A 12,078-nucleotide genomic window follows, 5' to 3' on the forward strand; every position below is an offset into this window, starting at 1 on the left:
GGTGGAAACAGCCCATGCTCCACAGGCTTTGGTCCAAGAACAAGAAAAACCATCATCAACCCTAAAATTCAAAGAAGGGAGCACAGAACAAGTCCAGACAGGCACTTTGTCATCCACCAGAAACCTCAGCAGCCACAAGAACTGCTAAATGGCTCCATTTAACAGTCAATAGTAAAACATTCTTTTTTTTAAAGTATGAAATAATTCCTCTGCATATACCTGTGTCAACATCCAGAGGGATTGATGCTGAAGGAACTATTTGGGTTAAGACACTTGGATAGCTAACCTTAAAATCACCCAGCATTTCTGTCCCTTCTGGGTAGCCTCTGAGGAGGATCTCTAGAACCAGCCTCTGGGGAGGACCTCTGAGAACCAGGCTCTGGGGAGGACCTTTTGCCACATCTAGGGTCTCATTGTAACCCACGTACAGAGAGGTCCAAATGATGTGTCAATTAGCTGTATGTTGTGATATGTCACTACAATAGCAAATACCTGAGCTGGCCAATTTTACAAAGAGAAAGTGAGTATTTTGGCTCAGAGTTTTGCAGATTCCAGTCCATGATTGTTTGGCTGGTTGTCCTGGGACTATGTGAGAGCCATCATGGCAGGAACATGTGATGGAGCAAAACCGTATGTCAGAAAAGCAGAGGGGAAAAACAGAAGGGGCTGAGATCTTACTGTTCACACTGGGCATACCTCCAATGAGCTAAGGACATCCCAGCAGGCCCAGTAGAGCAGACAAGTGACCTTTTGTCTCATCTTTTTGTAATTTTTTCTAGTAGTTTCAATCACCTTAAATGTTTTTTCTTCTCTTATTTCATGCTTGTTTTATTTTGCATGGGATTTTGTTTGTTTGTTTGTTTGTTTTGGGATAGTGTCTCACCATATAGCCCAGGTTGTCCTAGGGCTCACTATGTAGCCCAGGCTAGACTTAAACTCACAGAGATTCTCCTGCCTCAGTTACTTGAGTTCCTCAAGTCCAAATGAAGGCAGGAAGTGGGGTCAACTAGGTAAGCCGTACTGGGCCGTTCCCTGGGGTGTGCATGGCCCAGCGAAGCTACCTGACCTAGAGCAGAGTCCACAGAGTCCCAGCTCATGCCCGGCCACTGGGGCAGGGCGATGAGGTAGGTGAGACTCCAGGGCGGGTGGGTCAGCTCTTAGAAACAAAGTGTCCACAACGATGTCTAGCCGCAGAGCTGCTGTGACTGAGATGACCCAGGCCCTTGCCCAAGTCCAATCCTGAGCACCGAAATGAACCAGCCTTGCAATTCACATGCCTGCTGGGAAATTAAATGAGGGGATGCAGCTAATTGCCCACCTCACTTACACTCCTGCCTGGCAGTCTAGTCACAAACCGGACCCCCCAGCCACTATCCTGGACAACAAGCAGCTTGAGCTTCCCCAGAAACTCTGGGTTGAGTGTCCCTGGAACTCCACATACTGGAGTCTTGTCCCTATGATGAGGTATTAAGCAGGTGGGAATGTAATCTAACTACGGTGTTTAGGAGTGGGGCCCTTTGCAAGTGATCAGGAGTAGATAAAGCGAGCTGGGTACATCGACATCTTCCTGTAATCCCTGCTGCTTGGGAGGCCAAAGGATTATCAGTGCCAGGCCAGCCTGGGCTGCACAGCAAAGCATTGTCGAAGGCTGGAAAACAGGGAGGAAGGAACACAGATAAGGCCATGATTGAGCCCTGGCTCCAGCAACAGACCACACACATGCACTCACACATACACCATGTACCTGCCTGCCCCATCATGATGCTGCTGCTGCTGCCTGGACACCCTACCATCCAGATTGAACCAACCAAACTACCCTCTTCGCTTTACAGTCCGCCCCGGGTATGTCAGAGAGTCTGTAAAAACAACTAACACGATGCTGCCCCTTAGAATGAAGTTCCTGCTCACTCAACAGCTGCATGTATGTAACCTGGGGCCACCAGACCCAGCACAGCATGTAGAAACAATGGGCACACGGAGAGGAGTCCATTGACTTGTCCCTTTGGACCAGCACCTGAGAAAATCTCAGGCTGATGTGTGGGGTGGAAAATGGGGGCTCACTTGGGCTATTAGTGGGATGAACTTTGCGCTAGACATGGGTGCCACACCACAGCCCTGTCTCTGCTCCAGAGACAGAGAAGACAGAAGGAATGAATACCCACTTATCGGCTATAAATCCTCCAGCAAACCGCTTGTCACAGAGAGTGGCCCCAGATTCTCTGGTGTTTGCTGAAGGTGGGTGTGAGATTGGCACCAGCGCTCTCCTTAGCCTGCGTGGGATGTCACTGAGAGAAACAGAAGCCTGTGCATGTAGCGCTCCACAGCCACCAGGCACAGGAGAGATGTCCCAGCTCTGGCTGAGAGGCAGGTCACAGCGGGGTAGCAGGGACCCCAGGCTGAAAGATAAGAGAGACTGGAGCAAGACCCACCTGGGCAAGACCAGGTGCCAGCCTCATGTCTCACAGCTCAGCAAGCCCTCTCTTCAAAGTCAGCAAATACCCAGGAAAGTGCTATTTTTTGGGACAAATTAATTCACAGCACAGTTCATGTGCAAATTTGTAGAACTGCCCATGTGTCCCTCTGTTATACTCCCAATTTGTGGGCTTTTGGAAACAGGGGACATCCACGAGAAAGAATGTTTTCTTTCATTTTAACTAACATTAAGATATTAAGGAATGTCTTTTTTAATGAGAAATAAAATTAAATTACAGATAAAATAAAAAGAACAAAAATCTCTTATGGTTACATTGTTTAAAACATTTACTTTTATGGCCTGGTTTATCGTGATAGTGCATGCCTTTACTCCGACCACTCAGGAGGCAGAGGCAGGTGAATCTCTATGAGTTTGAGGCCAGCCTGGTCTATAGAGAGAGTTCCAGGTCAGCCAGGGCAACACAGTGAGACTCTGTCTCAAAAACAAACAAAAAACAGCACACTAAGACAGCAGAGGTGGCGCACGTCTTTAATCCCGGCACTCGCCAAGCAAAAGCAGGTGGATCTCTGAGTTGGAGGCCAGCCTGGTCTACAGAGCGAGATCCAGGACATCCAGAAAAACCTGTCTCAAAAAACAGAAACAACAAAAGCAAAAACAAACAACAACAACAAAAAAAAAAAAACACACTAAGACAGCTATGGCCACAAACTACACTCAAGGTGAGGCCCTGGGAACAGAAATGCTAGCACCAGCTCTGGCGGAGATGGTCATGTGCACGGTATCAGGAGAAAGATCTGGAAGTCCTCATTGTCACCCACAGCTGCCAGGTGACCCATAGCTCCACTCCTAGGTACACATACACCTGACAGAAATGAAATCTCAGCAAATCAGAACTTACACACAAATGTCCCCAACACATCAGCAAAAAAAAAAAAAAAAAAAAGGAAAACCAGCCAGGTGTCGTGGCGCACACTCAGGAGGCAGCAGCAGGCAGATCTGAGTTTGAGGCCAGCCTGGTCTACAGCCAGGGCTGCACAGAGAAACCCTGTCTGAAAAGAACAACGAGGAAGGAACAGCTCCATCAGCAGATGGTGTGGAACTCAGCCCTGTGTGTGCAACAACACAGATGAATCCTGAGACACTGGGTGAAGACGAGCCCCACAAAGAGCTCCGCCGCTATGAGACGTCCCGGGTGCCAGGCACGGGGGACGGGGGGGGGGGGGGGGGACAGTTTCAGGAACCACACTTCTTCTGGAAAAGTGAAATGTTCGGAAAGCGATGGTGGTGATGGTTACACAGGCCTGTAAAGTTACCAAAAGCCATGGGGCTGAGATTTTAAGTGATCCGGAAATTATATTTCAATAAAACTATTTTTAAAACAAAAATATAGCCAGATGTCAGAAAAGTAGAAACTAGAATTAACATTCTGGGATAAGACCCTCCTAGAATGTTTTGCCTTAAATATACAGATAGAGAAATGGAAACAGACAGATTTTTCAAGGAAAAGGGAGATTGCCATGTATGTTCCGACACAGCTTTTCCTCAGCATCATCCTGACGGTGGCCACTTTCAGGATAAGCAAACCTAACACCCTGGGCCAAATGTCCCCATGGCCACCAACAAAACTCACTTCCCATTGGCTTTCCCTAACCTTCACAGCGAGAAGCAACGTGACAGCCCACGCCCAGACAGCGGGTCTGCATGGCTCCTGCCGGCTCCCACAGGACCATTCTGAGCTAGGATTGTTGGTAGAGAATGCAGTAAACTTCTGGAGGCATCATGCCACAGACCCTTCCAGAAAGCATGAACTGGCTCACGTCTCAGCATGCCAGGTCACATCAATATAGTCCAAATTTGCTTGTACAGGAGTGTGGTCTGACCCTGGGTATACCCATCTCCAAGCACCAAAAAATAAAGTTGACTCAGTTGATAGCAAGGGGGGAAAAAAAGAATCAAGAAATTATTTAATTTGAAATGTTTAAATTACAGGTGAGTTTGAGATTCTTCCATATATTTATGGGCTTTTAAAACGTCACTTTTCTTAAAGACTTTGGCCTGTTTTCCATTAGTAACTTTCTCTCTCTCTCTCTCTCTCTCTCTCTCTCTCTCTCTCTCTCTCTCTCTCTCTCTCTCTCTCTGGATACTGATTCATTAGGAATGTTTGAATCTATGTTCCAATAATTCACAGCATAGGAGGAACCCTTCTAAAGGAAACACACCCCACATCTGCAGACAACTTCATTACTAGTGGGTGACTTGAGACCCTCCACCTCCTGCCCTCCAGCAGGACTTAGACCTCTCACCTACTGGGCCATGGCTGCCCCAATCTTACATCGTGCCTTCAATGAAGACCTGTGGGAGTGCCCACAGCAAGCTCCCCCAGCTAAGGCAGAGACACCCAGGCTGTGGTGAGCTGCACGCCAGGTTTCCTCCTGTGTCGGATGCTAAGCATCAGGCTAGAAGCAGGAAGAACCGGGCACACAGCATCAGGACCTCAACACCCTGCGCTCTGGGTTCTCTCATCAATGGGAGTCAACTGTGTCCCTTCCTGGGCATCAGAGTTTAAAGCGTATTTTCGAAAGAAAAAGGAAACGGGCTGAACACCAGGGAGGACATTCTTCTGCACCCTCCTCCCAGAGCTTCCCTGTGGACAAAGTCTCCTTTCTGTGGCCCTCAAAGGGGCACACAGGGAGGGTGCTTCCCTTCCCAGGCACTGCTTAGCCACAGTTGTGTCCACACAGGCTGCCTTTGTCCAGGCCACAGCCAGTGGCAGGAGAGGCATGATACTGCTAGCCAGGCAGCCCCCATTTCAGCTCAAGAGCTCCAGAAACCTCTTTCCGAATAAAGAAAAGGCCCACAGGGAAGGGCTGGAGTCCTCACTCCTCCTTGCTGTTTGACAAGAGGAAATTAATCTAGCCAGAAGCTTCTGCCTTGAGGCCACCAGAATGACAGACACGCTGTCTTTCACCTCATCAAAAAGGAAGAAGCCGGGGCTCAGAGGAGGTTCACAGAATCAAGGGACTTTCATCCAGAAAAGCTGACAATGGGCCATTATCCCCCAGTGGGGCCTCTGGCAGGGGCCCTCTGAATCCTTTCTCTCATGGTCCTCCAACTTCCCTCCCCCTCCCGCTGCCCATCGGACTGGGCACAGGGCTCACAGAAGCCTCACTTGGGACCTGCAGAGAAACCACCAAGTCTTCCTTGAGTCATTTCCCGACATCTACCGCTGCCCCACCCCACCCCACCCCAGCTGCATGAGCCTCGTGACAAGTGACATTGGTCATGAGAAAATGATAGAGCCGGGTCCCCAGTGTCCTCCCTGGAGCAAGTTCCTGGGCCTCTTTCCCAACATCGTGAGCGGGCGGGCGGGCAGGATGGGGACTTGAGGGGCAGAGGAGGGGCGGGGCTGTGTGGAGAAGAAGAATGGAATCAGGGTGGGTCTCTGGGAGCCTGGTCTTTGTGCCCCAGTGTCTGAGGAGATGCAGACAAGGCCAGTGGCCAGGAGGACTTAGGGCAGAAGCCACGTGACTCTTGGGCTCTTGGCCCCATGGGCTGGAAGCAGCTCTCTACCAAGATTCCAGCCTGTTTCTCAATGGCCGAACGTCCAGCTACGAAACAGGCACTGGGTTCGTCACTAATTAAAAGCCAGATTAAACTTCCATTAAAGCCCACAGTATATCAACTGTCCCCAGGAGATAGGCTTGGGGGTAGACCAAAGCTTCAGGGCATGGAAGGGTCCTGTGAGGGCAACAGTCTGTTCCAGAAGGACCTCAGGGAACAGAGGGACTCTGTTTCCCTCTGAGCTGAGGGAAGCCTCCCTGCTTTGCACAGCTCTGCCTCTTGGGTCCCCTGGATTAAGATTCTTAAAGCATTCACAGGCAGCCAGGAAGGCAGAGCAGTTCAGACTTAACCACTGGTGCTGGGCTTGAGCCCTTGGGAAACTGCTGCCAGAATCGCCCACAGAGAATCCACAGAACGGGGAACCGAGGGGAAGACACCTGCCATCCAGTACGAAACCGAAAACCGTCATTGGTGGCTCTCGAACCACGTCTACAGGAGGAGACTGGGAACAGCGTGACCCTGAGGTCAGGTCACGGTGCTTCCACACCAGGCCAGCTTCCTGCCTGGGGCCCTGTGTGCCATTGCCCAACACGCCAGGGTTTCGGCAGGAAGCCTGCAGTTCACTGGCTGCAGGGTACCGAAGTGTAGCTAAGGCGTGGGGTAGGATTGCTTATCTTGAAACCCTGGAACAGATCTGCACAGATTTTGAAAGCGCCAGCCCCGAGATGCCTTCCGACAGCACGCCATGCTGCTTTCTCAGCCGTCCAGACCAGGGTCACAGAGCGAGCACTTCGGTGAACGAGAAGGTGGAGTGGGCGGCCCTCACAGGAAAGGTCAAAGTTACAGCTCTACGAGGTCAGGAGTGAGGAGAGGTTTGTGTGGTGGCTGGATAAGGTGGTCCTCACAGGCTCGTGTATTTGAATGCTTAGTCACCAGGGAGTGGGACTGTTTGAGATGGGTTAGGGGGTGTGGCCTCATTTGTGGAGATGTGTCACTCACTGAGCTTTGAGGTTTCAAAAGCCCACACCAGATTCTGTGTCTGTCTGTCTGTCTGTCTTTCCCTCTGTGTCTGTCTCTCTGTCTTTCTCCCTCCCCGCCCGTCTGTCTGTCTCTCTCTCTCTCTCTCTCTCTCTCTCTCTCTCTCTCTCTCTCTCTCTCTCTTTCTTTCTTCTTTCCCTCTTTCTCTTTCTCCCCCCACCCACCCCCCACCCACCCCCCGCTCCCTGTGGAGCAGGATATAACGCTGTCAGGTAATATACTCAGCATCATGCCTGTCTGCTTCCTGCCATGATGACAGTGGATTAACCCTCTGAAACTGTAAGCAAGCCCCCAATTAAAAGCTTTCTTTTCTAAGAGTTGCCTCGGCCGTGGGGTCTCTTCACAGCAACAGGACAGTGACTAAGACAGTTTGCTCTCAACACCAGAAGCATCTCTTTCAGGTGGGATGTAACCTTCGACAATATGACTTTTAGAAACTGGGAAGGGCTGGGGCCAGCGAGCTGGTCTCCAATAGCTAACAGTACGGAAAAGGGATATAAGGGACAGTATTCTCCCAGAGACACTGGCTCAGGAGAGAGGGCACAAACACCGAAGCCCAGCAGGTCCCATCCATGCATAGGAAAGACGCAGAACGGACTCCAAGAGAGCGTCCATAAAGTGAAAAGGGGGCAAAGAGACTCAGCTCCCTCTCACCTTGCACATACTGTGTGACTCTGCACTGAGTCCAGGCACACAGAAGGACTCACAGCAAGTGTGTTTTGTGAGCACCCTCCCAGGGAGGGGACCATGAGCAGCTCCTGCTGCTCTCACCAGCTCTGCCAGGCTGCATGCGTGTGCCGTCAGAACACCCTTGCACACTTTCCAGTTCAGACTTGCGGTTCTGTTGAGACTTTGGTTCCTGGGGCAACGCCGCCAAATCAATATCTCATCTAAAGGGCGATGCTGATGCTGGAGGGCACTGTTGCCATGGAGATTCTGCTTCTGGAGGTTGATGCCAGGAACGTGTTTGATGGGCATAGCCGCCCTCTGTGGAGCAGCAGTCACACGATGGGAATGGTGGTGTCTGGCTATAGGCTCTCAGTCTGGACCGCGGGTGGGGGGGTGGAGGTGGTGGGGAGAGTGAGGGGGGCGGGGGGGGGGGGGGTGTCTCACTTGCTCTGTCCCACTACTCATCATTATCACAGTGGCCACTGGGTCTGCCCCCCCCCCCCATCAACAGCTGCTGCTGGGTCCGGCCCCTGGCCCCAAGGCCACACCAGAACCTAAGCAGGACCCAGGCCTTTCAGGCCTGGCTACTCTGTGCTGTGGGTATCGCTCTATGTAAATAAAGCACTGATTGGCCAGTGACCAGGCAGGAAGTATAAGCGGGACAAGGAGAGAGGAGAATTGAGGAAGGAGGAAGGAAAGGGGGACCGGCTGGAGCCACCGCCAAGACAAGGAAGATGTAAAGCACCGGTAAGCCACGAGCCACGTGGCAAAGTAAAGATTAATAGAAATGGGCTAAATATAAGAGTGAGAGCTAGACAATGATAGGCCTGAGCTAATGGCCAAGCAGTTTAAATAATGTAAGAATCTGTGTGTTTATTTTATAAATGGGCTCTGGGACTGGCGGGACTTGGCGGTGGGAGCTGGAGAAAAATTCTCCAGCTACAACTCTGTGCCCTTCCCCCTTCCTGAATGCCCACCTAGCGAGCTATGACACTGTCACCACACTGTCCTCCACTTCTCTAGACTCCCTGCATTTCCAGTTTCCACTTCGAACTGGCCTTCGGTTTCCTCTACAGCTCCGTCTAGGAGCGGTTTAATTCCTTCACCAGGTTTTCCATGTGAGTTTTTGCCTGTCCATTCACACAAGGGCTACTTTAAAAGAATGTTCCTTATGGCCTTCCATCCCCCTGCCGTGTGTCCATCTGTGGCCTGTGGCTTGTCACCCCAGCCATCCCTTCACTGACACACTCACAAACATGCTTTCTTTGTACACACGCCCCTCCTGTGGGACATTCTACGGAACTTTATACAGGAAAACTCTTTGAGATTTGGACTGAAAGGGATGATTGGATTTGCTTTGATGGACACTTCATGGCCTGAGTGGATGCTGACCCAGTGTGGACCTAGAACACATGGATTGAGGCTTGCAGGCCACAGATGTGGACTCGGCACCAGGATGAGGCAGCACCTACCACACAGACCCACACTTGAACACACAGGGCTTGGGGTGCCAACCTGAAGGTCTACCACTGTAAGGAGGGTTGCTTAGCTACACACAAAGCTCTTGCCATAGTGCCTATGTTCACTTCTGTGATTACCAGTTTGTACTGTACAGGACCCAGTTTTCAGCTGGCATATTCCATCCATAGCCCGAGGCATGCTGGGAAGATGGGGACAAAGAAGGGAAAAAGAGTCCCTCATCTCTCACCCCAGAGTCTGGCTGAAGTCTCTCACCAGATGAGAACCAAAAGTTCCAGGACAATTAAAACTTTTTCTCAGCTGGGCAGTGGTGGCGCACGCCTTTAATCCCAGCACTCAAGGCAGAGGCAGAGGCAGAGCCAGGCGGATCTCTGTGAGGTCGAGGCCAGCCTAGGCTACAGAGTGAGTTCCAGGAAAGGCACAAAGCTACACAGAGAAACCCTGTCTTAAGAAAAAAACAAAAACAAAAACAAACCTTTTTTCTGTGAAAGCCGCAAACACAGAGACTTTCTTTTACGTAGAGATATTTCAAGTAAGAATATTTAAATATCAACAAACTTTGGGTAGAAAGGACGCCACCCTACAGATTTATCTGTGAATTGGGACTGTGGGGATATTAAGGTCTTGTCAGGAAGATAGGACACAAGAACTCACTGGATAAGGCAGACCATGGAAGGATGTAACTCCATCCCTTGGACCCCAAAGGACTGAACACCAGCACAGTGATTACCCCATGACCAATCGTCTGGCCCTTGGTGTGTGCACCAAGGACTGAAAGACAGAATTTCTAACCTTCCCAGGAACTTTACCTTGGCTTAAACCCCACTACTGGCATGGCACACTAGAACTGCTGTCTGTCTGTCTACCTGTTCACCTGTCTGGGCCTGTGGCGGTCCATCTGTCCACACACTCATTCACCTAGACTAGGTCAGTCCCTTCACGTTATCTCACTGAAACTCAATTCTGATCTCCCAGCCTGACTCTTGAATAACCTCTGGACTTCACAACTCAGTTTGTTATTACACCAACAGACGTATTTACACTTACATTAGCTTCCCTGTTCTCAAGACTTCTGAAACCAGTGAACTCTGCTGCAACATATATACATGCATGCATACATCTATGTGCATATGCACGCAGATACACACATGCATAAGTACACATGTGATAGGTGATGTTTGAGAGTTAATATTAGTAATGAAGCATTATCTTCACCAACCCCACAAGACATTCTTCAACATAAACTTGTATTTTTCTGTCTTCAGTTTCATTTTTAAAAAAAATCGAAGTGTGCATAAATAACAACACAAACAGCTGTAACCGTGGGGCCTCAGCAGGGTGGCTGCAAGGCAGACGGAACTGAGTACACCATCCACCTCCCTCAGGGGCGGGCAGCATTAGCGGTTTTCCAAAAATTAAGCTCATTAAGTCATCAGGACATGCTGTTTGCTCCCACTTGAAGCAGCAATAGGCAAGGATATAATTCGGCTGCTAAAAATGCTCTCAAAATCAGAATAGCGTCTTGAAACCGCACAACCCATAATTCTAAACCCAAAAGGTGGAGTCCCTGGCTCGGTGCTGTCGCCTTTGATCTTGAAGAACCGCAAAAGAGGCTGGTGTACCAGCCCTGATGACAGTCTGGGCTCCTTACCAGCTCCCATGGGATGCTCACGGCTTTCTTGCTCTTCCCCCTCTTTCTCTCTGGTCACTGCTGTGGGCTCTAAGATGTCACTTCCTGTCCCCACATGCTCTTAGCCACAGCCCAGACCCTCCACAGACTGGGCGCTTTTTGGCAAGGCAAAGTCTGGGCCCCAGAATGCCGGGGCAGGCAACCCTGCTGAAAATTCATGCTGGAGACAAAAAGGTCTCATCCTGGACCACAAACTAACAAGTTAGAGCTCCCATTACATTCCCTTTCTCCTTGGCTGACCCTCCCTTACTCAAAGTACGCCAATAAACGCTTTCTAGGCCTTTCTCCTCAATCAACAGCTCTGTGTATGGACCATGTGTCTCATAACATTTTTTTAAAGAAATATGGTGTGGGATGAGGAAGCTTTAAAATATTTCCTTTCTTAAAATTCTTATCTTTTTTTTTTTTAAAAAAAGGCATGTATAAGAATGTTTTACCTGCAGGCATGTATGTGCACCGTGTGCATGCCTGGTTCCCATAGAGGTCAGGAAAGGGCACCATCCCCTGGAATTGAAGGTAAGGATGACTATGAGCCACCTTGTGGGTGCGAGAAACTGAACCCAGGTCCTCTGCAGGAACAGCAAATGCTCTTAACTGCTTAGCCATCTCTCCAGCCTCATTTGCAGACTTTCTCAAGAAGCTCTTTTCATGTCCAGGGGGAAAGACATGGCCCCAAGAGTTTCCCATGCTTCGAGGCCCTGCAGATCAGGAACACTATCTCCTCAGGCCAGAGGTGCCCACTGTAGCCCACACCAGTGGATGCTTCCTCACACACACACACACAAAAAAAACCTCCATGAGCAGCCTGGCACAGACAGGCAGACGCGGAATCAGAATCAATAAAAGCAGCAGTGGACATTACCAGAGTGACTTCTCTACAATTTTGGTCCGGAAAACCTCCTCCTGGTCCAGGTTCACTGTGCAGTAGCAATCCCTCATCTTGTTTGGCCCCGGGTAGGAAGGAAGATTCTTGGCTTCACCTGAAGAGTAAAAATGTGACACACACCAACTTAGCACAGAACGCTCAACCTCCTTCCCCGTCCTCCACATCGCTCGCCGACCCCAGGACGCTCAGAGCAGCCACCAGCCACACACACGCCCGAACCGAGGCATCACGTCCTGGGGAGGTGCGTGCCTTCGCCTTGGACACTCATTCGCTCTTCATATGGTTTTTCTTACAAGTCAAAAGATTGTCTAGAACGATGTC

The 12,078-nt window shown here is 50.1% G+C and overlaps 1 protein-coding gene across 1 annotated transcript in view; it reads right to left on the reverse strand.

Annotated features, from left to right (window-relative positions):
* Rasa3 (RAS p21 protein activator 3) overlaps nucleotides 1–12,078 on the reverse strand; it is an 83,286-nt gene that overhangs the window by 43,648 nt on the left and 27,560 nt on the right. The window contains exon 2 of the mRNA XM_059244595.1: nucleotides 11,734–11,851. Coding sequence (XP_059100578.1) covers nucleotides 11,734–11,851 — 118 coding nt within the window. The remainder of the gene's footprint in view (nucleotides 1–11,733; nucleotides 11,852–12,078) is intronic.

The sequence above is a fragment of the Peromyscus eremicus genome, chromosome 17 (genome assembly GCF_949786415.1).
Source record: "Peromyscus eremicus chromosome 17, PerEre_H2_v1, whole genome shotgun sequence".
Classification (NCBI taxonomy): domain Eukaryota; kingdom Metazoa; phylum Chordata; class Mammalia; order Rodentia; family Cricetidae; genus Peromyscus; species Peromyscus eremicus.